At 37.7% G+C, this 27,140-nt stretch overlaps 1 protein-coding gene across 1 annotated transcript in view; it reads left to right on the top strand.

Moving 5' to 3' along the window:
• Positions 1-27,140, top strand: part of ATF6 (activating transcription factor 6) — a 239,690-nt gene that overhangs the window by 158,516 nt on the left and 54,034 nt on the right. Inside the window, exon 16 of the mRNA XM_043878947.1 lies at positions 18,771-18,855. Coding sequence (XP_043734882.1) covers positions 18,771-18,855 — 85 coding nt within the window. The remainder of the gene's footprint in view (positions 1-18,770; positions 18,856-27,140) is intronic.

The raw sequence follows: 27,140 nt of genomic DNA, 5'->3' as shown, positions 1-27,140 counted from the left end.
CCAGGCTTCACTGTCCTTCAGCATTTCCTAGAGTTTGCTCAAACACATGTCTATTTTGTCGAGATGATGGCATCTAACCAGTTCATCCTCATACATCCTGGTAGTATATCTCATCATATTATGAATATAGATCAGTAATAGTATTTGTTTTGGTGGTATTTAAGATGTACTAGGAAAAGAGTGCATTTAATTGTTGGCAAGAGATTAAGATTAAAAAAAGATATTCTGAGGATATTGTTGTTCAGTAGCTAAGTCATGTATGACTATTTGAGACCTCTTGGACTATAGCACACCAGGCTTCCCTGTCCTTCACCATCTTCCAGAACTTGCTTAAACTCATATCCATTGAGTCGATGATACCATCCAACTGTCTCATCCTCTGTCATCCCCTTGTCCTCCTGCATCTTTCCCAGCATCAGAGTCTTTTCCAACAAGTCAGCTCTTTGCATCAGGTGGCCAAAGTATTGGAGCTTCACCTTCAGCATTAGTCCTTCCAATGAATATTCAGGACTGATTTCCTTTAGAATGGACTGGTTTGATCTCCTTGCAGTCCAAGGGACTCTGAAAAGTCTTCTCCAACACCACAGTTCAAACATATCAATTTTTTGGCGCCCCATCTTCTTTATGGTCCAACTCTCACGTCTATATATGACTACTGGAAAAACCATAGCTTTGACTCCATGGACCTTTGTTGCCAAAGTACTGTTTCTGCTTTTTAATATGCTTTCTAGGTTTGTCATAGCTTTTCTTCCAAGGAGCAAGCGTCTTTTAGTTTCATGGCTGCAGTCACCAGCTGAGGTGATTTTGGAGTCCCAGAAAATAGTCTTTCACTATTTCCATTGTTTCCCCATCTATTTGTCATGAAGTGATAGGAACGGATGCCATTATCTTAGTTTTTTGACTGTTGAGCTTTAAGACAGCTTTTTCACTCTCCTCTTTCACCTTCATCAAGAGGCTGTTTAGTTCCTGTTTGCTTTCTGCCATAAGGGTGGTGTCATCTGCATATCTGAGGTTATTGATATTTCTCCCAGCAATCTTGATTTCATCTTGAGCTTCATCCAGCCTGACATTTTTCATGATGTACTCTGCATATAAGTTAAATAAGCAGGATAAGTAGAAGTATATGAGAGGAGCTAATGTGGACTTAAGCTTGGGAATGAAAAGGGGGCATATTTTGTGCTGAAGGTAAGAAAAACAAAGGAGTCCAAGATGGTTTTAGATTTCTGTTTGGATAACTAGGTAGAAATTGATGAGTTAACGAAAGTAGAAAACCCAGGAAAAGATAAATTTTAGTTTAAGAATACTGTTATAGATATTCCAGTGGAGATGTTTAGTGAAAAATTGTAAATATGGATCTTCAGTTAATGTTTGGGAGGTTTGAGTCAGACATATACTTTAAGTCATGGGTTAGATGAGAATGCCAAGTAATAATATGGGTTGAAAAAAGATTCACCACTAAGAAACACCAATTGTTAATGTGGAATGTGGTGGAAGAGAAGGTAACAACAATAACATTGGAGGGAAATGAGAACTAAGAGAATTTGAGGAGGGAAAGTTGCATGTCAAATGCTGCAGAGAGAAATCTAGTGTGAGGACTCGATAAAAGCAAGTGGCTTTGACAATTAGAATGTATTTTTTTGAGGAGAGTTTCAGTAGGATGGTAGTGACAGTTTTCATTACTTTGGGCATCAAATGGGAGATGAGGAAGCCCATTGATTTATGGCTCTATTGTAGTTTACCTATCTAAAATAATGCCATTATTAATTTAGTTAATGTTTTTGAAAAATGTTAGGTCAGACATTAACTGGCAATGTCAAATATGTCAGAAATGGAATTACAGCTGTGTCCTAGCAGTGTTTCTTGATTGTAAACAACAGAAACCCACTGTAACTTAAAGCAGAAACTACTGACATTAAGCAGAAAAGGAATTTATTGGAAGTCTATTTGGTAGTTCACAGATACCATGGAAGGCTGGAGAATTCAGCTTAGAATGTGGTGGGAACCAAAGGAAGCCACACAGCAAAGAACACAGCCATTGTCTCAGCTAACGAAGCTGGGTTAGGACACCCCACAGATTGCTAGCACCGCTGTCAGTGGCAGGCTCTTCACTGCTGTGAACAATCTGTATGTCTCTGACTCTTTCAAATTTAACAGGAGTATCTGATTGGCCAAGCTTATGTCACATGGCCATGCCCTAGTTGCCAAAGAGCTGGGAGAGAGGCTTCGTCTCCTTGCTTCAGGTTTCTGTAGCTGAAGATATTTTCTGCACAAAAACCCACTCAGTAGTAATACCAACAAATAGAAAAGCTTTTGGGATGCAGGACAGCCATAATCACCAGCTAGTACTGTAAAAACTAAGTGCCAAGTCTTAAAGATTTAGGGAAACTAATTTGAAATTCATATGACTAAAATGAAAAATACTTATTAAGCTTAGGAATGTAATCTATGGCTTGCCTTACCAATATTAAATATCAAGAGTATTAAATTAAAAACTTGACTCTAATCTCTCCTGCTTTGTACCTTATAGTATAGGCCCTTCGGTGTCCTCTCTCTCCAGATATCTGGGCCCCTATACCCTACCCTGGGATTCATGATGGCAGCCTGGGCAAGCTAAATGGAGGCAACGTTATTGAACCTGGTAGTAGGAGCACATGTCTAGGAATGAGATTAGTCTTGGCTAGACCTGAATGGATGTGAGGAGCAGCTGTGACCCTTTGGAGGGGGAGGGAGAAAAATAACCACTTTGCAGAAGAGAAAATTGGGTTGAGGCTAGGGTGGGGGAAAGTGCTTTGGGCCACAGGGGAAGCTGAGTGGCTGGGCCAGGCCAGGGGTTGGCTGGGGTAGGAGAATAACAGTGGAGGGAAGCAGAGGAAGGCACATGTTGTACAGATAGTAGCTGCCCAAATTCTTCAAATGACTAGGCCTGTGAGGAACTTTTTTTTTTTTTTGGTACTAGGATTTAACTTGATTTTTAAATGTGTTTCCTTGCCAGAAGACCATTATGAAGTCTACCCACAGAAGAAAAGACCCTTTATCTATGTAATTCAAATAAAACTAGACATTTTTTTTTCTTACCCTTTTAAAAGACTAATTTTGGCATAGTGACACATCCAAAAGAAGTGCAAATCCAAAAGTTCAAAAACTTGATAAGTAATGTAGCCTTTTAATGGAGTCTCTTGAAAAAACTGGAAAGGAAATATTAATAGACAGGAAAACATCCTCTTCCCTCCAACCACCACGCCCTGACCCCAACACACAGTCTCCGCCTTAGTCTCTCTTCTGTCACACAAAGCCCACAGCTCAGGCTAGCCCTCTTTACTCAATTCCTTTCTATCCTCCCAACTTCCAGACTTCTCCCCCCCTGCTAAACTAATACTTTTAAAAACATGTAAGCCAATGTAGCTTCTTCCAACTCTCCTCTCCACCTATAACCTCACCCCTCCCACACACACTATCAGCAGTGCTAAAAAAAAAATCCTTAGAAGCAGCACAGAGATAGGAGTAGAAGCTCTGAATACTTATACTTCTGTTATTTCTCTCTCGCCAGTTTTTTAAATTAAAAAAAAGTGAAATATCAGAGTGTATTCCTTCCTTGGTTGAATTTATAGAGAATATCTATGACAGTTGACATTTCTTTGCGTGAAACCAAGATCAAAATTGCTTTGGAAAGAAAAGGACCAAGATCTGTAGTGAAGAGTGTGGAAATATCCAGACACTGAGAATCATTCCAGGAGAGATACCTTTAGAAACATAAATTAAGTAGGACTCCTCTTCTTCCACCGCAGAAAGTTGTAGAGTGTTAGTGACAAAGAATAATGAGAGATCACAATAGAAAGATCAAAATCAGTGGGGACCAAATCACAAAAGAGCTTTGGTTTCTATGCTCAGGACTTTAGATCAGCTGTAAGTGCCTGTCAGCCTCGGTTTCTTTCATTCAGCTGTGGGCAGTGGTTCTCCACTGTGAGGTGGAGCGGAGTAAACCTAGACAGCAGTGTCACTGCCCACTTTGTAGTTTGCCTTGTCAAGTCGTCTTTCCTAAGATGTACTTTATGGATGTTTTACAGCCCCTCCTATTTCTTTGCGTGAAACCAAGATCAAAATTGCTTTGGAAAGAAAAGGACCAAGATCTGTAGTGAAGAGTGTGGAAATATCCAGACACTGAGAATCATTCCAGGAGAGATACCTTTAGAAACATAAATTAAGTAGGACTCCTCTTCTTCCACCACAGAAAGTTGTAGAGTCATAGATATGAAGGAATCAGCTAGAATCATATCCCCTCCATGTTCCCGTCCCCTGTTTACACACACAGGGCATTCGAGACTACTCTTGTACAAGTGAAAGTGAAAGCCACTCAGTCGTGTCCAACTCTTTGCAACCCCATGGACTATACAGTCCATGGAATTCTCCAGGCCAGAGTACTGGACTGGATAGCCTTTCCCTTCTCCAGGAAGTCTTCCCAACTGTGGATCGAACCCAGGTCTCCTGCATTGTGGGTGGATTCTTTACCAGTTGAGCCACAAGGGAAGCCCAAAAATACTGGAGTGGGTAGCCCCGGTGGATCTTCCTGACCCAGGAATCGAACCGGGGTCTCCTGCATTGCAGGCAGATTCTTTACCAACTGAGCTATCAGGGAAGCCCCAAACTGGGGAATGAGGGCATCAATCCTGCTACCTCTCACATGCTAAGTGAGCGCTCTACCATTTGAGTTAATCCCCTGCTCCACTCTTGTACAAGTTTACCTCATTTCTAGAGCCTCTGCCTAGAACTTTTAAAAAAAATTTTGGTCTCGACCCAACATTTTTCCCATGAAAAAATAAAGTAATTCTCTTAGATACCGATATTTAACTTTTTGCTTGAAGTGTTTACTAATTAATCTTTTTTCAGAAAACTTGATTCAATTTTCTGTAGACACAAACCCTTCCTCCGTCCCATCCCTATCCTTTGCTTTGGTAGCATATCTGTAGTTTGCAATTTAATTCTCAGGATATTCACTTCCTGCCAGTAGTCCTGAGTAAAGTCAATTTTTAAAATAAGACATCTTGTAAACATTATGCCTGACAAACTCTCATGTGGTTAAACTCTATACGTTTAGTGTTTGATCTTTCTCCTTAATAAGACATTTTTGTGATTGCTACACTCTCAGCACGCAACAAATGATGATTGATAACAAGTTTCAGGAATCGTAATGTATTTTCCTAAATCACACATGGTCCACCTTTGAAAAAGCTCTGTATTATAGCTGAAAAAGTTTTGAAGTTTGATGAGCTCAGATAGGAAATAGGAAATATAAGAAGAAGAAACAGGAAGAATAAGGTCAGAGACTTCCTAGCACTCTACCTATTCAAGGCATGTAACCAGCATTTTGTCTAAGAGCTTTCTTTAGGGAAAACAATCCCACCCTAGTTTAGAAACACTTTCTCTGAAGCTCTCATCAAGAGAGAAGAATGATTGGGAGGTTGCTGTCTTATTCTTAGGAAAATTTACAAGGAATCATTTTGACTGTGAAACTCAAAACTAATTCTGGATTTGAAAAAGAGAGGCATATGTAACTGTGTTGTTGTTCAGTTGCTAAGTCATGTCTGACTCTTCATGACCCCATGTAGCACACCAGTCTTCCCTGTCCTTCAGTATATCCCAGAGTTTGCGCAAATTCTTGTCCATTGAGTCAGTGATGCCATCCAACTATTTCTTCCTCTGTTGTTCCCTTCTTTTGCCCTCAGTCTTTCCCGGCATCAGGGTCTTTTCCAATGAGTTGGCTGTTCGCATCAGGTGGTCTAAGTACTGGAGCTTCAGCTTCAGCAACAGTCCTTCCAATGAATATTCAGGGTTGATTTCCTTTATGATTGACTGGTTTGATCTTCTTACTGTCCTAGGGACTCTCAAGGCTCCTCACCAAATTATGAGGTTGACCCTTATGAAATTACTGAGATTTGACTCACCATAAAAATGACAGTTTTGTATGGTTCAATCATGCCCTTTTTGTGTGAATAAAAGAGTTCAGCATAGAGCCTAATCTACAGAGTGAAATAAGTTAGAAAGAAAAAATAAATATCATGTATTAATGCCCATATATGGAATTTAGAAAGATGGTGCTGATGAACCTATTTGCAGAGCAAGTGGAGATGCAGATGTAGAGAACAGACTTATGGACATGAGGGGGGAAAGGAAGGCAAGAGGGGGAAGAATGGAGACGGTAGCATGGGAACATGTACGCTAACATACGTAGAATAGATAGCCAGTGGGAGTATGTAGTGTGGCTCACGGAACCTAACCCCGGCTCTGTGACTACCTAGAGGGGTGGGATGGGATGGGAGGTGGGAGGGAGGCTCACAAAGGAGGGGACATATGTATACCTATGGCTGATCCAGGTTGATGTATGGCATAAACCAACACTATTGTAATTATCCTTCAATTAAAAAATTAAGAAAAAAAAGGAGTTCAGCATCAGTTGGGGAGTTTGGGGGGCTTCCTGTAGAGTTTGATATGAGAACCATTGCTTGTGGCAATACTTGAGTTTGTACTTATTAGGATTTCAAACTAACTTTTTCTTTGGTGACCTTGCCTGCACTATATCAGATTTGAATTTACTGTCAAAATTTTCCTCTTGTCAAAATGTAAACCTTGGCTCTCTTTTGAGCCATCTGTTGTGCTCTAATAGTTTTGATTTATTTTTCCTCTGGCTGACATGTGTGCTAATGGTGCAGATGCAAACTTTACATTTCCTTTTATTGGTCTGTAGTTTTACTGCATATATTAGTGGCATAAATACTGCATTCATATTAGCTATTTCTATTAACTGTTTGTAGTTTGGGGATGAGTAATGTATTTTACTTATGTTATTACTATGATGGGAAGATCTACATCATAGACATTTTAATAGACTTTTAAATGATTACACTCTACTTAATTTTACTACCTCTAATTTTTTTTTTTTTTTTTGCAATTCTATTTTCAGGATATGTCAGTATGTGTGTCTGTGTGGTTTAATGATTTCAAATTTCCTAATTGCCTTTGCTTTATAATTGCTTTAAATGAAAGGACAGATTTGGTTCCTGATCAACAATTAATGTAACTACTAGAAATTAACATTAGTTCAGAATGTTGTGAATTGATAAATAACTAGGAAAAACTGACTTTAATTACTGCTTTGGCCTTCAGTTTGGCGGTTTGAAAGATATTTGGTAAGGTAAATGAGGCAGTGATACAGGACACAAAAGATAGGAACATATTGATAGATTAGAGAAAATTTAATACAAAGCTATTTTTCAAATGTGGATAGATGCTCTTTTTATTTTTCATCTGTTTTTAACAGTTTTCTGGGTTGGAAAACCAACCCCCATCTCTGTAATACAGTTTACGTGGTTCAAATTTAAAATATCAAGAGGTCATTGTTATTAACATGGACCTGATTTGCAAGACTCTTTGACATGTTGATCTAAGTGAAAGCTGCTCAGTGTCACAAGGACTGCCTGTTGCAGCCTGCCTTTCCCTCATCCGTCGGGGACATCGTGAGATATTAAATACCTTCTTTTCTGGGCTTCCCTGGTGGTAGGACTCAGTGGTAAAGAATCTGCCTGCCAGCGCAGGAGACACCTGTTCAATCCCTGGCCCGGGAGAATCCCACATGCCGCAGAGAAACTAAGAAAACATAGACCACATCTATGAAGTCTGTGCTCTGGAGCCCGGGCACTGCAGCTCCTGAAGCCCGCTCAGCCTAGCGCCTGTGCCCTGCAGCAAGAGAAGCTGCTGCGGGGAGAAGCCTGGGCACACTGCGCCTAGAGAAGAGCCTGCCTGGCAACAGAGACCCCGCAAGCCGGATGAATGAATCGTTTAAACACGCTCCCTTCTGCCAGGAGACTGCAGCCGCGGTCAGTTCCCCAACATGGGGAGAGCTGTGCTCCCTAGTGAAGCAGAGACTAGGGGTCATCTGTTAATGAACAGAACTGGTTAAAGCAGGGGGCCATTTGCTTTTAAGATATATATGTGTGTGTGTGTTTTACTTTATTTCAGTTAATTATATAAATGTGCGTTCATTTGCCAAACTTTGAGGTAGGGCTGGTTCTTTTTGAGTGCACATCTACTGAAGTTCCATGTTGTCTTTCTTGCAATAAACTCTACTCACTGTGTGCACGCTGAGTCTCTTCAGTCGTGTCTGACTCTTTGCGACCCTATGGGCTGTAGCCCTCCAGGCTCCTCTGTCCATGGGATTCTCCAGGCAAGAATACTGGAGTGAGTTGCCGTGCCTTCCTTCAGGGGATCTTCCTGAGCCAGGGATTGAACCTGCGTCCCTTTCTTCTCCTGCATTGGCAGGCAGGTTCTTTACCACTAGCGCCAGTTCAGAAGCACTCCACCCACAGTTCTCTCTATTCACACTGTTTTATCAGTTACATAGTAGTTTCTTAAATTACACAATTAGTAACAAATGCAATTAGCAAAAGTAGTTTTGGAGAAATAACCCAACTAGTCATGAATGTTCAGTGTGTTAGGAGCATCCATCAGTAAGTTTTAGAGGGGAAGTGGGAAGGGTCATTTAACCTAGTGAGTGAGTTTAATTTAAGGTCAGTTTCTACCTAGACAGATATGAAGAATCAACACTAGACAAAACTTGATAGGACCTTAGTTTGAATGTGCTTTTCCATCATAACCTCCAGCTGGGCAAAATGTGGTCCTGTTCTTTTGATAAGTTAGTCTCCAATGCTTTAGCTCTTAAAAAAAAAAAAAAAGAGAAGAAAGAGATAACTTTGGATGCTGTATTATGCACTAATAATTTTGTTTTTCTAACAAACTGCTTGGAAGAGGGAATGGGGAAAGCTGTATGAACATAGTGTATTTTTTCATACACAATATTGTATAACATTGGAAAACTTATTCTAACAGTGAAACGTTTTGGTGTTTTCCCACCAGTATTTCTCTAACTTCCTCTGAGAATAACAAAGCACTGATTATGGTATTTGTCCACATAGTTTTCTCCCCAAAGATATTCCTTGGTATCTCAGTCCTATAAAGGCTTTTTAGGAGTCCATTTGAAAATATCTTAAAGGTAGTGACATGGTTTTGAAAGACTGTGACAAAATAATTTATCTCTATGGCAACATCTTTTTTCTACTTTTTTTTACTTAAAGTAACTTCACCTTTCTTGCAGTTGGATTATATTAACTGACTTAGTAAGAAGGAAAGAATTTTGTTCAGATTCATCTAATTGTACTTGTACTTTTCCAGGATTGAATTTCCTAGAAAATTTCTTTAATAAATAATTTAAAGAGGAGGGGAGTATTATCAAGAAGGCCAGATAACAAATGTGATTTTTTTTTTACACTGTTAAAGAGTAAAGGTGTCTTTGATTACTTTAACCCTTATTGAGGTTTCTCTTGAGTACCACTAGTATTATTTCACAAATTTATAATATGTAACTAGTAATTGGAGTTGTTTTAGTACAAGTGACAGAAAAATCCAAAATAGTAGTGACTTAGACAAATTAGAATTTTGTTTCTCATATGGAGGTCTTCTGGTATCTCCTTGACCATTAGGATCCCTTGCTCCTTCTTACTGCTTCATAAATCTCAGATTGCAATTTCCGTATCGTGATCCCAGATGGCTACCCCAGTTCCAGCAGTCACATCTGCATTCTAGCTAGCAGGAAGAAGACAGAAAAGGAGGAAGTTTGCCTTTCAGCATCACCACCCTGACAAAGCTGCATGCGCCGTTTCTCCTTACAGCCCGCTGACCAGGACTTGAATGTGTGCCTTCACTTAGTTGCACAGGAATATAGTCCTTTTTCTGGGTAGCTGCGTGCCCAGCTAAATGATACTAGACAAGGAATAGGAAGAGGAAAACATACTGAGCACAGTGCTGTTCCCGCCACAGTTAGCATTCTTTGCCTAAGAAAAACTTGAATATATGTTCTTTGAAAGAAAATGTCCTCTGTAGCACAGTGCTGAGTACATGGTGGGTTACTATGCTCAGTAAGTTTTTTTTTATGAATGGTGAGAAGTCAGTAAATGTTTGTTGACTGATTCCTTTCTTTCTGAAGATGTCACTGATAGGATTAGTGAAATGCCATCAAACATGAGATAAACATAGTTGGAGAGAACAAATGATTGAAGATTCACTGTTATGGCAAGAAACATCTAACTTGAGGAAGTGAAAGTAAATGTTAAATGAAGCAACTACACTGCTGTAGGCATATGTGTGTACAAAGTATTTTTTAATATAAAATAGGCACAGTTAGAGTTTGTGGGTGCATGCTAAGTTACTGCAGTCATGTCCAACTCTTTGCAACCGTATGGACTGTAGTCCACCAGGCTACTCTGTCCGTGGGGTTCTCCAGGCAAGAATATTGGAGTGGGTTGCCATTTCCTACTCCAGAGGATCTTCCCAACCCAGGGATAAAACCCACATCTCTTTTACCTCCTACATTGACAGGCGGGTTCTTCACCGCTGGCGCCACCTGGGAAGCCCAGAGTTTGTAGTGTACCAGCTTTGATTCCCTGCATGTCTAACCTATAGGTCTCTCTGTAAACATGCCCTTTATAGGTTTTCCTCCCAGTTTGCAAACCTTTAATAATTAGAAGTAGGGAAGGTTAACTTTAATAGTTTTTATGCATTCAAGATGTGATTTTTTTCTTTTTCACAAATAATGTGTTTTTTTGGTTTTCTGCTGCATAAGTAACTACTTTGTTTGAAATTTAATGAAGAGAGAAAGTAGGAGGCATTATGTTCTGAAAATCATGTTTAAAAATGTTTGATATGACATCTAGATCCTAACAGGAAACTCAAATTTAAGTCTGAGCCTGACCTTAACCCATGACCAGTAGAATCAAAGTATGTTTATTTTTACAGTAGCCTTAATTTGGGGCTTGTAAGTTTGTTGGTTTGTTTTCTCATTCAATTTGGGGGATCCTGAAGCAGTATTTTAATTATAGGAGTTTAGCTATTTATAATTTTTATGGCATGAAGATCAGCAAATTTTGTTTTGTCTTGGCTATCATATGTTATCTTACTTTCAGAAACGTGTGATCTTTGTGTCTAACAATGCACTTTAAAAAAAAAAAAAAACTTTCCCATGCTGCAGTGCTGGAATTCTAACAGAACAATCACACTCATCTTTTCCCCTCTGTTTTTTTGTTTTTTAAAACTAAACATGTTCTCATGGAGATGTTGCCTTGAATTAGACAAAACATAAGCAGTTACTGGAAAGGTTTACTGTACAGTTCTGTTCATGTACATTAATTTCCATTTGTTTTTCACAATCTAGATTTTTTTTCTTAGCTTTGCTGATACTTACGTTTCATAATCACATTGAGTTAAGTTGCATTGAATTTTTTATCACTCTCAGCTATGTCAAATCCTACTTTTTGATGAGTCCTTCCATAGAGCAAGTTTGTTGAATGAATGATGAAACGAAGGAATAAGAAAAGAAAGCAAGAGGAGTTAGACTGTGGCTCAGCTCTATCTCAGTTTAACCATGCTCCCTCAAAAAACACTACTGTATACTTTTTTCTCTTTTTCCTTTTTGCTGTGACAATTCCTATGTTTTTACTAGGAAGAAAAAGTGTCTGAGTTATTGAAAGCAGTAGTTAATATCAAAGTCAAAGTCATTTTTAACCAGATTTTCCATACCTACAAAAGACACATATACCTTTTCCTAAACACTCATTCTTCCCTGTTTTTGAAGCCAAAGTCCTCTTGGTTCATTCTTACTTCAGCTTCAGTATTTGTGTGTTTGGAAACTAGAAACCTCAGATGCTCTGGGTCACTTATAGATGATCAAAAGTTGGCAATATTACATTTGTGTGTATGTACTCAGTCATGTCCGATTCTTTGCAACCCTGTGGACTGTAACTGGCCAGGCTCCTCAGTTCATGTTATTTTCCAGGCAAGAAATGCTGTAATGGGTTGCCATTTCCCTTTCCAGAGGATCTTCCTAACCCAGCGATCAAACCCATGTCTCTTGTGTCTCCTTTATTGGCAGGCAAATTCTTTCACTTGTGTCACCTGGGAAGCCCCAATATTACATTTAGAATTGTATAATTGTGCTAGGCATCCATTTATAATTTTTTTTTACCCTTCCTGTAAGCTTTTTAAGGGGAAGAACTATGCATCTCATTTAGCATCTTTCTGTTGCTTACCAAAAGAAAAGCCTAACACTGGCCGCATCAAAGGAAGAAGAGAAGGCTAAGCAGGCAAGGCTCTAGGCCTTGGTCTTGCTTCAGTCAAAACCTCTCTTTTATATATCAGTTTTTGGGATCAGTATGGGAGAGGGGTGGAACATTACTCTTCTTTAAAAAAGAAATTTGAAGATGACTCTATTAGATAACTTCAGTATTTTGTGACATTTTCTAGTCTGGCCTCCTCATTTTATAGGACTGGAAACAGACCCAGATTATACAGCTATTTAGTGGCAGAGCTAGAATTAAAAGCCCTCTGTTCTGAGTGCTTGACCAATACTCTTTATAGTATACTGCAGGATATGTTATCAGAACAAGCAGTTTTCTATAGTATCTGGTAGTGATAGTCTTTCCCTGGTGGCTCAGACGGTAAAGAATCTCCCCTCAATGTGGGAGACCTGGATTCGATCACTGGGTCAGGAAGATCCCCTAGAGAAGGGCATGGCAACCCACTCCAGTATTGTTGCCTGGAGGATTCCATGGACAGAGGAGCCTGGCAGAGTCAGACATAACTGAGTGTCACAGGCTGGTCTGGGCTAATGATAGTCACTCAGTAATTCATCTGTACTGCATTATGAATGAATGAATCATAAAATGATTTGTAGTTAATTATCCCAAAGTCAGGTTCAAATAAAAACTTTCATTTTTTTTTAAATGTTAGTTTCCATCTCACTCTTTCCATACATCTCACCCTCTCCCCCCGCCCCCATGTCCATAAGTCTATTCTCTATGTCTGTTTCTCCGCTGCTGTCCTGTAAATAAATTCTTCAGTACCATTTTTCTAGATTCCATATATATGTGTTAGAATACAATGTTTATCTTTCTCTTTCTGACTCACTTCACTCTGTATAATAAGTTCTAGGTTCATCTGCCTCATCAAAACTGACTCAAATGTGTTCCTTTTTATGGCTGAGTAATACTCCATTGTGTATATGTACCACAACTTTTCTATCCATTCACTTGTCGATGGATATCTAGATTGCTTCTGTGTTCTAGCTATTGTAAATAGTGCTGCAGTGACCAATGGGATACATGTGTCTTTTTCAATTTTGGTTTCCTTATATGCCTGTGAGTGGGATTGCTAGATCATATGGTGGTTTTATTCCTAGTTTTTTAAAGAATCTCCATACTGTCTTCCATAGTGGCTGTATCAATTTACATTCCCACCAACAGTGCAGAAGCATTCCCTTTTCTCCACATCCTCCCCAGCATTTATTGTTTGTAGACTTTTTGATGATGGCCATTCTGACCGGTGTGAGTTGATATCTCATTGTAGTTTTGATTTGCATTTCTCTAATAATGAGCAATGTTGAGCATATTTTCATGTGTTTGTTAGCCATATGTATGTCTTCTTTGGAGAAATGTCTGTTTAGGTCTTTTCCCCATTTTTTGATTAGGTTGTTTGTTTTTCTGGTATTGAGTTGTATGAGCTGCTTATATATTTTAGAAATAAATCCTTTGTCAGTTGCTTCATTTGCTATTATTTTCTCCCATTCTGATGGTCCTCTTTTCACCTTGCTTATAGTTTCCTTTGCTATCCAAAAGTTTTTAAGTTTAATCAGGTCCCACTTGTTTTCTTTTGTTTTTATTTCCATTACTCTAGGATGTGGGTCATAGAGGATCTTGCTTTGATTTATGTCATCGAATATTCTGCCTATATTTTCCTCTAAGAGTTCTATAGTTTCTGGTCTTACATTTGGGTCTTTAATCCATTTTGAGTTTATCTTTGTGTATGGTGTTAGGAGGTGTTCTAATTTCATTCTGTTACACGTATCTGTCCAGTTTTCCCAGCACCATTTATTGAAGAGGCTGTCTTTGCCCCATTGTATATTCTTGGCTCCTTTGTCAAAAATAAGGTACCCATAGGTGCTTGGGTTTACTTCTGGGCTTCCTATCTTGTTCCATTGGTCTATATTTCTGTTTTTGGGTCAGTACCATACTGTCTTGATGTCTGCAGCTTTGTAGTATAATCTGAAGTCAGGAAGGTTGATTCCTCCAGCTCCATTCTTCTTTCTCAAGACTGCTTTGGCTCTCCAGGGTCTTTTGAGTTTCCATATGAATTGTGAAATTTTTCTGTACTAGTTCTGTGAAAAATGCCATTGGTAATTTGATAGGGATCGCATTGAACCTTAGATTGCATTTGGTAGTATAGTCGTTTTCACAAAATTGATTCTTCCTACCCAGGAACATGGAATATCTCTCCATTTGTTTATGTCGTCTTTGATTTCTTTTATTAGTGTCTTATAATTTTCTGTGTATGATTCTTTTGTCTCCTTAGGTAAGTTTATTCTTAGATATTTAATTCTTTTTGTTGCAGTGGTGAATGGGATTGATTCCTTAATTTCTCTTTCTGATTTTTCATTGTTAGTATATAGAAATGCAAATGATTTCTGTGTGTTGATTTTGTAGCCTGCAACTTTGCTAAATTCACTCATTAGCTCTAGTAATTTTCTCATACTATCTTTATCTTTACTGTACTTTTCTATGTGCAGTATCATGTCATCTGCAAACAGTGAGAGCCTTACTTCTTCTTTTCTGATCTTGATTCCTTTTATTTCTTGTTCTCTGATTACTAGAGAACTATGTTGAATAATAGTGATGAGAGTGGACACTCTTGTCTTGCTCTTGATCTTAGGAGCAGTGCTTACAGTTTTTCACCATTGAGAATAATGTTTGCTGTAAGCTTATCATATATGGCCTTTACTATGTTAAGATAGGTTCCTTCTATGCCCATTTTTTAAAGAGTTTTAATCATAAATGGGTGCTGAATTTTGTCGAAAGCTTTTTCTGCATCTATTGAGATTATCACATGGTTTTTATCTTTCAATTTGTTAATATAGTGTATCACATTGATTGATTTGTGTATATTGAAGAATCCTTGCATTCCTGGAATGAACCCAACTTGATCATGATGTATGAGCTTTTTGATATGTTGGCTGAATTCTGTTTGCTAAAATTTTATTGAGGATTTTTGCATCTATATTCATCAGTGATATTGGTCTGTAGTTTTCTTTTTTGTGTGTTGTCTTTGTCTGGTTTTGGTATCAGGGTGATGGTGGCCTCGTAGAATGAGTTTGGAAGTGTTCCTTCCTCTGCAGTTTTTTGAAAAAGTTTTAGAAGATAAGCATTAGCTCTTCTCTAAATGTTTGATAGAATTCTGCTGTGAAGCCATCTGGTCCTGGGCTTTGGTTTTTTGGGAGATTTTTTAATCACAGCTTCAATTTCAGTGATTTAATTGGGTTGTTCATAATTTCTAATTCTTTCTGATTCAGTCTTGGAAGATTGAACTTTGCTAAGAATCTGTCCACTTCTTCCAGGTTATACATTTTCTTGCCATATAGTTGTTCATAATAGTTGTTATAATCCTTTGTATTTCTGCATTGTCTGTTGTAACCTCTCCTTTTTCATTTTTAATTTTGTTGATTTGATTCTCCTTGCTTTTTTTCTTGATGAATCTGGCTAAAGGTTTGTCAATTTTGTTTATCTTCTCAAAGAACCAGCTTTTAGTTTTATTAATCTTTACTATTGTTTCTTTCATTTCTTTTTCATTTATGTCTGCTTGGATCTTTATGATTTGTTTTCTTTTACTAATTTCGTGGGGGGGTGGTTTGTTCTTCTTTTTCTAGTTGTTTTAGGTGTAAAGTTAGGTTGTCTAGTCAATGCTTTTCTTGTTTCTTGAGGTAGGATTGAATTGCTATAAACTTCCCTCTTAGAACTGCTTTTGCTGCATCCCATAGGTTTTGATTTGTGTTTTCATTGTCATTTGTTTCTAGAAATTTTTTTATTTCCCTTTTGATTTCTTCAGTAACCTGTTGGTTATTTAGAAACATGTTGTTTAATCACCATGTGTTTGTGTTTCTTACAGCTTTTTTCTTGTTATTGATACCTAGTCTCATAGCATTGTTGTCAGAGAAGATGCTTGATTTCAATTTTCTTAAGTTTACTGAAGCTTGATTTGTGACCCAAGATGTGGTGTATCCTGGAGAATGTTCCACATGCACTTGAGAAGAAGGTGGATTCTTTTGCATTTGGATGGAATGTCCTAAAGATACCAATGAGATCCATCTCATCTAATGTATCATTTAAGACTTGTGTTTCCTTGTTAATTTTCTGTTTTGATGATCTGTCCATTGATGTGAGTGGGGTGTTAAAGTCTCCTACTATTATTGTGTTACTGTCAATTTCTCCTTATATGTCTGTTAGTATTTGTCTTAGATATTGAGATGCTCCTATGTTGGGTGCATAGGTATTTACAATTGTTATGTCTTCCTCTTGGATTGATCCCTTGATCATTATGTAGTGTCCTTCCTTATCTCTTGTAATCTTCCTTATTTTAAGGTCTCTTCTGTCTGATATGAGGATTGCTACTCCAGCTTTCTTTTGTTTCCCATTTGCATGGAGTATATTTTTCCATCCTCTCACTTTCAGTCTATATGTGTCTTTAGGTTTCTTGTAGACAGCATATATATGGGTCTTATTTTTGTATCCATTTAGCCAGTCTGTGTCTTTTGGTTGGAGCATTTAATCCATTTACATTTAAAGTAATTATTGGCATATGTTCCTTTGCCATTTTCGTAGTTGTTTGGGGCTGATTGTGTAGATCTTTTTTCCTCTCTTGTATTTCTTGACTGTATAAGTCCCTTTAACATTTGTTGTAAAGTTGGTTTGGTGGTACTAAATTCTCTTAACTTTGCTTGTCTGAAAAGCTTTTGATTTCTCCCATCAATTTTGAGTGAGATCCTTGCTGGGTACAGTAATCTTGGTTGTAGATTTTTCCCTTTCAGCACTTTAAATATATCCTGCCATTCCCTTCTGGCCTGCAGAGTTTCTGCTGAAAGATTAGCTGTTAAGCATAAGAGGTTTCCCTTGAATGTACGTGTTGCTTCTCCCTCACTGCTTTTAATATTCTTTCTTTGTGTTTAGTCTTTGTTAGTTTGATTAGTATGTGTCTTGGCATTGTTTCTCCTTGGGTTTATCCTGCATGGGACTCTTTGTACCTCTTGGACTTGGTTGACTATTTCCTTTTCCATGTTGGGGAAATTTGCAACTATAATCTCTTCAAAAATTTTCTCATACCCTTTCTTCTTCTCTTCTTCTTCTGGGACCCATATAATATATATAATTAAATACATATAATGTTGGTGTGTTTGATATTGTCCCAGAGATCTCTGAGACTATCCTCAGTTCTTTTCATTCTTTTTACTTTATTCTGCTCTTCAGAAGTTATTTCCACATTTTATCGTCCAGCTCACGATTCATTCGTCTGCTTCAGATATTCTGCTATTGATTTCTTCTAGAGTAGTTTTAATTTCATTACTTGTGTTATTTGTTTCTGCATGTTTATTCTTTAATTCTTCTAGCTCTCTGTTAATTGATTATTGCATTTTCTCCATTTTGTTTTCGAGGTTTTTGATCATCTTTACTATCATTATTCTGAATCTTTTTCAGGTAGTTTGCCTATTTCCTCTTCATTTATTTGGACTCCTGTATTTCTAGTTTGTTCCTTCATTTGTGTAGTATTTCTCTGCCTTTTCATTATTTTTTTAAACTTACTGTGTTTGAGGTCTCATTTTCCCAGGCTTCCAGCTTGAACTCTTTCTTCCTTTTGGTTTCTGCCCTCCTAAAGTCGGCCCAGTGGTTTGTGTCAGCTTCATGTAGGATGAGATTTGTGCTGAGTTTTTGCTGTTGTTGTTGTTGTTTGTTTGTTTTTCCTCTGATGGGTAAGGCTGAGTGAGGTGGTAATCCTGTCTGCTGCTGATGGGTTTGTGTTTTTGTTTGTTCTTTAGATAAGGCATCCTGCACAGGTGTCTTGCACTGGTGGTTGAGTGATGCTGGGTCTTGTATTCAAGTGGTTTCCTTTGTGTGAGTTCTCACTATTTGATACTCCCTGGGGTTAGTTCTCCGGAGGAGGCAATGGCACCGCACTCCAGTACTCTTGCCTGGAGAATCCCATGGACAGAGGAGCCTGGTAGGCTGCAGTCCATGGGGTCGCGTAGAGTCGGACACGACTGAGCGACTTCACTTTCACTTTTCACTTTCATGCATTGGAGAAGGAAATGGCACCCCACTCCAGTGTTCTTGCCTGGAGAATCCCAGGGACAGAGGAGCCTAGTGGGCTGCCGTCTGTGGGGTCACACAGAGTCAGACACGATTGATGCGACTTAGCAGCAGCAGCAGCAGCAGGGTTAGTTCTCTGTTAGTCTAGGATCTTGGAGTCAGTGCTCCCACTCCAAAGGCTCAGGGTTTGATCTCTCAGTCCAGAAGAAATGGGGCGGTGCTTTTAACACAGTCTTCAAAACAGGTCTGAAGCCAGATTCAAGGACTCCTATCCTCCAGGACGATGCCTCCCTCCTGACGGAAGATCCCTTTTTCTCTTCCTCGGTGCTCAGTCTGGTTTCACTTGCTCACAGGGGACGAGTACAGAGGCCTTGCACCTAGTCCTTCAGACCAGAGTTCCGAGTACAAAAGGGCTTAGTCCGCCTCATTTTTTTTCTTTTTTTAATGATAGCATTGAAATGTTGGCATCCTAGAAACTCTGAATTTGAGTTGTTATAGGACTAAGCTGATTGTTATGTGTAACAAATTGTTCTTTGTTCATCTTAGGATCACCTGCTGTTACCAGCTACCACCCATAACAAGACCTCAAGACCAAAGATGTCAATTGTATTACCAGCAATAAACATAAATGGTAAGTTGAAATTTTGGCTTATGAATGACATGTGATTGCTTTGTTTAACCTAGATTCTCTGGATTAACTAAGACATTCATCTGGTCAAGTATATATCCATGCGTTAATTCTGAAACATTTTCCCACTGTTTTCACAAAATATTATTTTTAAATTCCTCTCTTGTAAAAAGTAAAAGGTTTAGTTTAAAGCTGCCTTTACAATTACTATATATTTTGTAAATTCATTCTCTTTTATTTATAAAATTAGAAAAGTTACTATCTTTACTGATCTATAGACTTCTTGTCTGGGGCCTTTCTGGTAATACCTGCTGTATAAGAAGTCTTTGCTATGTTGTGAGGGTGAGTTCATAAGTTAGGTTGATGGAGCTCAAAGCAGTTTCTTGTATAACATAAATGGTGATATGATTCCCAAACTAAACTTAAGAAACCTGTTTATATTTAATCTGTGATACTAATGAATTTTATATTGACAGTATTACTATTGCACTTTGTTCTCTCATTAATTCTGGGTATTGAATAAAATACAAATAATACCATAGTGCTTTGAGAGTATCCAAAGTGTGATGGTGTAGTATACTTGCTTATATATAGTCTAGGAGGGAGTATAAGTTGGTTGTCCTTCTCAAGCCCATTTATCTAGTGTAACAGAACTACTGGTAAATTTTCTGTCTAATAGTGACAACCTTATAGTTTAATGAGTAAGACAAAGTTGAAAAGTCCTTTAACCTGCAGTTGAACCAGTCCACATTCTGATTGATGATCATGCTGAAGCCACCAAATACAATTATAAAACACTGGAATTCTAGATAAATTCCAATAAAATTTAGTCTTAGAGAAAGAGTATTAGGTATTCATTGTACATTTTAAGATCATCGAGGACTGTCAAACTTAAATTAACTGTATACAGACAGCTTATTAGAAATGCTTAGGAGGCAATGTTACAGACATAAAACTTTTTTTCTTGTTAAAACATAAAAGAATTATGACATCCTCTTAGTCTTAAGAAGACAGAACAAACTTTTTAAAAAAAGAAACTGTAACATTGAGGTGAACTTATCCTCCTTCAATAAAGGCATACCTCTGAAGCTTTCATGGATCAATCATATTACAACTTCAAGTGGAACAGTATATTCAAAAGGGTACTGTAATATACTCCAAAGAATATGCTTAGGAAATATTACTAATCTTGTTCCATAAGTACGTAGATTTCTCTGCTTGAACCATAATAGATCTAACTTCTGGTCAGCTTATGCTCAGAAAGGCTATTGTCTAACTTTCAACAAGGCAGAATTTACTTAATTTTAGTTGTTCTGATCTCAGGTTCTTATAAAATAAAACCAGGCATTCTTTTGCATAACAGCAAGCTATCCATTTGTATTGGTATTAAGCCAAAAACAATAAGATGCTGTTTGATTATCTTGGCCAGGGGACTAATTTTTGAAAATGAGCCTTTTCATGGATTTGAAAAATACCATAATTAGAGGATCATTACCTTTTTAATCTGGTTTGAATTTCTTTGTAAGTAAGTTTTGTTTTCCTTCTTAGGGTATAGACTGCTCTTGGAAAAGTTGCTTCAGATTCAGGAAACACTGACTAAGTAGATGCCACGTGCTCAGTGCTGTGCCACATCCTCAGCTTCTCTGCTGAACCATCCCTTGACTTTCTTGCTTTGAGGCCACTTCTCAAATTAGACCTTGATTTTTCCTTCCCACCTCATATATCTCTGAGCCTGCAGATGGGGTGGATAGTATCCTAGTTCCCCATTACAACTTCCAGATAACCTCACCTTTCTTCTTTAGTCTCCCTAACATCTTTCAAGTTCATGACATTCTTCTTCCCCTTCTTTGCTGCTGTCTTCTACCCCACTGTCACTGACTACTTCTCCACCACGGCTTTTGTCAACTCTCTGTAAAACTTCAGCATCTACACAGAGGGTTCATCCAGCACTCAGGCCTCTTTAGATCCACTCATCTTTTATTTCTGCACATCCACGTGGTCATACTCAAGACCTCCTCATCATCCGTAATGGCATCCATTTGAAAGCTCTTCAGGCATCCCACTCTGACTTTTACTTGCTCTCCCACTGTAATACCCACACTCCAGCTACTCTCTGACTTCACACATCTCCAGTGCTTTGACCCTGCCACTTTTTCCGTGTCTTACGTCCATCATGGCCATACACTCCTCCTTACCAAGCCTATATTCCGTGTCCCACACTATCACCACTCTTTTGCAAACCGCCTCCCCCAGTCCTCTTTCCTTAGGTCCCACTTGTCTGTAAAAATCTCACCCTAATTAAACACAGCTGTACTCTTTATGCCTGCTGTCAAGTGGTTGAAAATTGCTACAAAATATCATCCAGTCAGGACAAGGAGATTCACTTCAAATTTATGACCATTAATTCCAAAGGGGCATTCAGTACCACCTATCACTGCTACTAAATTCACTTGCCTTCTCTCTGAAACAAGAATTTCTCACCTACTTTTCTCAAATCTCCAACATCCCCTCTCTTCACCCCCTCAGCTGATGAATTCATCAAAATGCTACATTAAGAAAATAGATGTAATCGTTTAAGAGCTATCTCATCTTTCTACTACCTAGCGGCATCTATACCCACAAATTCTGCCTTCCTTCTTACTGCACTGGGAGAAAAGTTTCTTCCACTGAGTTGTAAATCCCAACTTTTCTATTTATTGGATATGTATAGTTGGACAAATTAATTAAGTTTTCTGTACTTGTGCGTGCGTGCGTGCTTAGTCGCTTCAGTCATGTCCGCCTCTCTGTGACCCCATGGACCATGGCCTGCCAGGCTCCTCTGTCCATGGGATTCTCCAGGCAAGAATACTGGAGTGGGTTGCCATTTCCTTCTGTATGTGAGCTTCCTGTAAAAGGAGATATTAGTGTAACACCTTCCTCTTAGATTTGGGGGAGAATTAAATGAGCAGAAATGCTTTAAACAGTGCCTAGCTGTTTTCAGTTCACTCTTACTTTGTCGTTGTCATCATGGTCAGCGTTATCTAAGGTGCCTCCTTCCTTTTGGATCATGCATCCTAGCCCTTCTCACCCTTTCAGAGACTTTGCTGCTGCATTTTTACGCTTGCTATCCCCAATGATCAGTTTCTTCTCTGCTGGGTCATCCCTATCAACATACAAAGTGCCTTAATATTGCTTCTGGTGTAGGGAGAGTCTCTTAACTCCATGTGCTGCTTCTCTGCTGCCTTCATACAGAACTCTGGGAGGAGTTCCCTGTACTCGTTGCCGCCGTTTGCTTATCTCCTGTTCTCTCCTCTGCCTACTGTTATGTAACTTTTGCCCTACTGAAGAGTTCTTGCAAAAGGGTCACCAATGACCAGTACCTTGCCAAAGCCAAGAGGCATGTCTTCATTCTCACCTTACCTGACCTCTCAATGGTATTTGACATGGTTGACTATTCCCTCTTTTTTTCAGCCTCCCATTTTTATTTTTAAAAACTTCACATCTATAGAAAAGTTGAAAGATGAGTACAGTGAGTATATGGAGACCCTTTACCTAGATTTCACCAATTGTTAACATTATCCCACATTTGCTTTATTTGTATCTATTTATCTCTTTTTACTCACATGTGTTTTTTCCTGAACCGTTAGCAAGTTAGTTGCAAACATTTTAATACTTTACCCTTAAATACTTGAATACGCATCTCCTAAAAAAGGGATGTTCTCCTACACAAGCACAATAAAATCACCACATCAAAGTTTAATATTGATATAATAGAGTTTCATATATAATCAATATTCAAATTTCCAAATTTGCCCCCAAAATATTCTTTATAGCTTTTGGGGGAGGGGATTCAACATCCAATCAGAGGTCATACATGGCATCTCCTTGTCACACCTCTTTAGTCTCCTTTCATTTAGAACAGCTCTTTTGCCCTTTTAAAAATTGTTTTTCATGACACATGCATTTTTTAGAAATCAGATTCATTGAGATATAATTACATAAAATAAAACATCACCAAGTTTATGTGTACAATTTTATGAGTATTGACAAGTGTAAACAGTGTGAGACCACCACTTCATTCATGATAGCAACATTTTCACTACTTTAATAAGTTTATTTGTGTCCCTTTGCAATCAGTCCCCTCAAATTCATTTTTGGTGTTCCCTGTGTTTTTAAACACTTTATTTTGTGGGCTTTTGTGAGACAATGGCTGGTCTACTTTTCCTGTTGCATCTCCTTGGTCACTTTAGCCAGCTTCTTCTCCTCCTCTGTAAGGACAGGAATGTTGTTTGTTATATTTGCATTTACCATAACCCCCGCACCTAGAGCAAGCAGTGTCTGGCACAGGACATATTGCAAGATGTTCATCTCTGTTAATTTATGTAATGCTCAGCTGCCAGCTAAGTATTATCTTCATTTTATAGATGAAGACATTAAAGGTCAAGGAAGTAATTGGTACCATTTATTCAACCATTATATAACAGAGAATTAAGAAATAAAATATATTTTATTGTATAAAATATATCTTGATCAATTATTAATTAAATACTTCAATATTAAAGACAAATGTGTAAATATTAAAAAATATGTGGACTCCAATATTTAAGATATATTTTTATACTACTTTATCCCTTTGTTATAAAGGTTAAGCACATTCATTGAGAGCAATATAATCCAATATAATATAATATTTTGGATTTGATAGGCACATGTTTGTTGAATGACACAATAAGTAAGGTAAATGTTATTTGGTCATTACTTTGTGGTCACTTGAAGGACATTACTATTTTAACTCTTTGATTAAAAACAGTCGGCAAGTTTTTCAGCCTGAGCAATATGAGGACTTGAGAAAGTTAATAAAATATATTTTCTGCCATCTCTGAATTCAAAAGTTACATGTAACTTGGAAAAGAAAAATGAGTTGTGGGTTTGATCCCTTTCTTTGACTTTAGTGGAGCTTGTAGAATTTTGGAGTGAGTGTAGAGGGCATAAAGTCAAAGTTTATTGAGCAATTGGATTTTCTTGTATCCTGTAGGTGGATATTTGGGAATAGGAATTTGATTTTCCAATTTTAGCAAAGTAAATTAGATTCCTAGGTCAATGTTTGGCCTTAAGCTATAATGTATAATGATTATACTTTGTGGTTTTGAGCTGTAAAAAAAGTCTATATGAGAAATAGCTAAAGAGAATAGGATACGGATGTGAGTTTAATGCCATTTAGAAAATACTAGTTGCATCGTTCTGTGTTCTCCATGCCTTATTTAATTTTTGTAGTTTATTACTCTTAAACTTTATTATTTAATTTCCTTTGTTCTTGTAAGAGAGTTTAAAACAGGTTAGACTGTAAGAAAGAAGGTCTGTCTGTGAGCAAGTCTTCACACCGAAGATTATTGAAGTAAAATGAAGTTCTAGGCATACTTTTTTTTTTAAAAGGACATCACAATATACTGTTTTTTAATTAAATTTTTTTTCATTTATTTTTATTAGTTGGAGGCTAATTACTTTACAATATTGTAGTGGTTTTTGTCATACATTGACATAAATTATTTATTTATTTATTTATTTTGTGTGTGTGTGTGGTTTTTTTTTTTTCATTTATTTTTATTAGTTGGAGGCTAATTGCTTTACAATATTGTAGTGGTTTTTGCCATACATTGACATGAATCAGCCATGGATTTACATGTGTTCCCCATCCTGAACCCCTACTCCCACCTCCCTCCCCATCCCTTCCCTCTGGGTCATCCCAGTGCACCAGCCCCGAGCACTTGTCTCATGCATTCTAGGCATACTTCTAAAAAACTTAAAAAAAAAAAAATGATTGCAGATGTATGGCAGGCCAGTTGGTGGTGAATTAAAAGGCTATTGCTATTTTTTTTTTTTTTTTTTGGAAAAGGATTCTGGAAGGTCTTCTTGTACTATAAGTCAGCATTTCCTGCTTTTAAATTATTTCCACTCATGTTATAGTAAAACTGCTCATTTCCCTTCATTCATTCTTGATAAATACAACAAAGTAGAACATAGAAGAGTTTTTTTAATGGTAACTACTTTGTAGACTCCTTTCATCAGGCATTGAACACAGCCGTTAACAGGTACATTTCACAGTTTGACCAGCACTTTTGTTGATTTGGTTTTACTGTTCTCCTTCCCTCTGTTAGCCATGTAGCTCAGATAATGTGGTAAATGAGTAATGAAAATAACTCTAACTCTGATTCTACTCCGTCATTATTAAGGGTCCAAGTAAGTGAACAAATGACTACAAGGCTAAACTGTAATTATATTTAATCTCAAAATAATTTTCATGTAAGGAAAATCTAGAAGTCACTAGCAGTGGAACACCTTTTTAGTTGGAGAGACTATAACAGAAGGGCAGAAAGCAAACCAACCAAATAAATGGATTCGTTTTAATAATAAAAGAGTGTTGATACAACTGCTTTTGATGATTACTTTCATAGGAGTGTTATCCCAAAGAAAATATATTTGGAAACTGTCCTATTTTAGACTTGTTCTGCTCAAGCAGGCTGGTTGCCCAAGAGAGTTGTGCCTAAAAGTTGTGCATTTTCTTCTTATACATTCATTTCTCCTTAAATGTGTACAGGCTATTTTTTAAAATATGTGAACAGTTTTGCATTTTCATTGCAGTTCATTCCATTTCAGATATAATTATATCTAGTTGAGTAAACGGAGTCTTCTCTTGAAGCCATGTTTTAATTTTCTTTTAAATGCATGATCAAATAGTTCTCACTTTTTGACTCACTATTAAAACTAGTAGTAAAATTCCCACACTGAGAATTTCTACTGAGGAAAGGAGAAAAATCACACTATTCACCTGAAAAAAAGAATTCTTTTCTTTCGAAACAGAGTCAGAGATGTGTTAATTGTGTATATAGTAATAACTGACAAGTAAAATGATGAGCATTAAATAACATTTACTGTGCTAACTATGATAAGGAATACTTTCATAAAGACTAACTTTACATTTTGAGCTGCAGATTCAATTGGCAGTTTTTTAGTGAGAGGACATTCACCTAAGGGAGGCAGAGTATGACGCAATTATCTTTAGAATTTGGGTAAAATCTGACCAAATTTCTTAGGTCCCTTTATAGCTTATAGCTTCCACTGATGCTAATTTACTAAGTGGATCTAGACCCACAGTGATGGCACAGATGAGTTCTGAACCATTAATAATATGCTGATTGATTTTTTTTAAAGGAGAGATCAATTAGGTACTGGGTAGTTATAAAGCTGATTCCTATAATGTCAACATTCACTCTTTCCATCTCCTGTTCAAATCCCTTATGACTATACAGTGGACGTGAGAAATAGATTTAAGGGACTAGATCTGATAGACAGAGAGCCTGATGAACTATGGACGGAGGTTCGTGACATTGTACAAGAGACAGTGATCAAGACCATCCGCAAGAAAAAGAAATGCAAAAAGGCAAAATGGTTGTCTGAGGAGGCCTTACAAATAGCTGTGAAAAGAAGAGAAGCGAAAAGCAAAGGAGAAAAGGAAAGATATTCCCATTTGAATGCAGAGTTCCAAAAAATAGCCAGGAGAGATAAGAAAGCCTTCCTCAGTGATCAATGCAAAGAAATAGAGGAAAACAACAGAATGGGAAAGACTAGAGATCTCTTCAAGAACATTAGAGATATCAAGGGAACATTTCAGGCAAAGATGGGTTCAATAAAGGACAGAAATGGTATGGACTGAACAGAGCAGAAAATATTAAGAAGAGGTGGCAAAAATACACAGAAGAACTGTACAAAAAAGATCTTCACGAGCCAGATAATCACAATGGTGTGATCACTCACCAAAAAAATTGGATTTTTTTCTTATGTTCTGAAAAATCCACAGCAGTGAACCAGTCCAGTTGCTGGTGTTGATTCAGAAATTTAAGGGTGCTAGAACTAAGGTTGCTGCAGTTGTCTTGGCCTTTCCCAGATGATCTCAAAGCGGCTGTTGCAGCTCAAGTCATCATATCTGTATTTCAGACAGAAAAAAAGGAAGGCATGGTGTCTATCAGGAAGGCACATTTTCCAGAAATTTTTAGCAGACTTATTTCTCACTGGGTATGAACTATGTCACATTCTTGTGCCTAGCTTCAAAGGAGGCTCAGAAGTATAATGTTTTAACTAGGCACATTGTGATCTGAAAAAAACAAAAGTGAACTTCTCTTAGTATGGAAATAATGGATACTGTGGACAAACTCGCATCTGCTGCTTGCTGCGTGCTCCATCATGCACTGTGTTGGAACTGAGCAAGGTATCCGGGTAGTTTTTGTTGTTCGGTCATTTAGTCGTATCTGACT

This window comes from Cervus elaphus, chromosome 20, assembly GCF_910594005.1.
Source record: "Cervus elaphus chromosome 20, mCerEla1.1, whole genome shotgun sequence".
NCBI lineage: Eukaryota > Metazoa > Chordata > Mammalia > Artiodactyla > Cervidae > Cervus > Cervus elaphus.
Note: the sequence above shows the minus strand (reverse complement) of the source record. Positions and strands in the feature narration are given on the sequence as shown.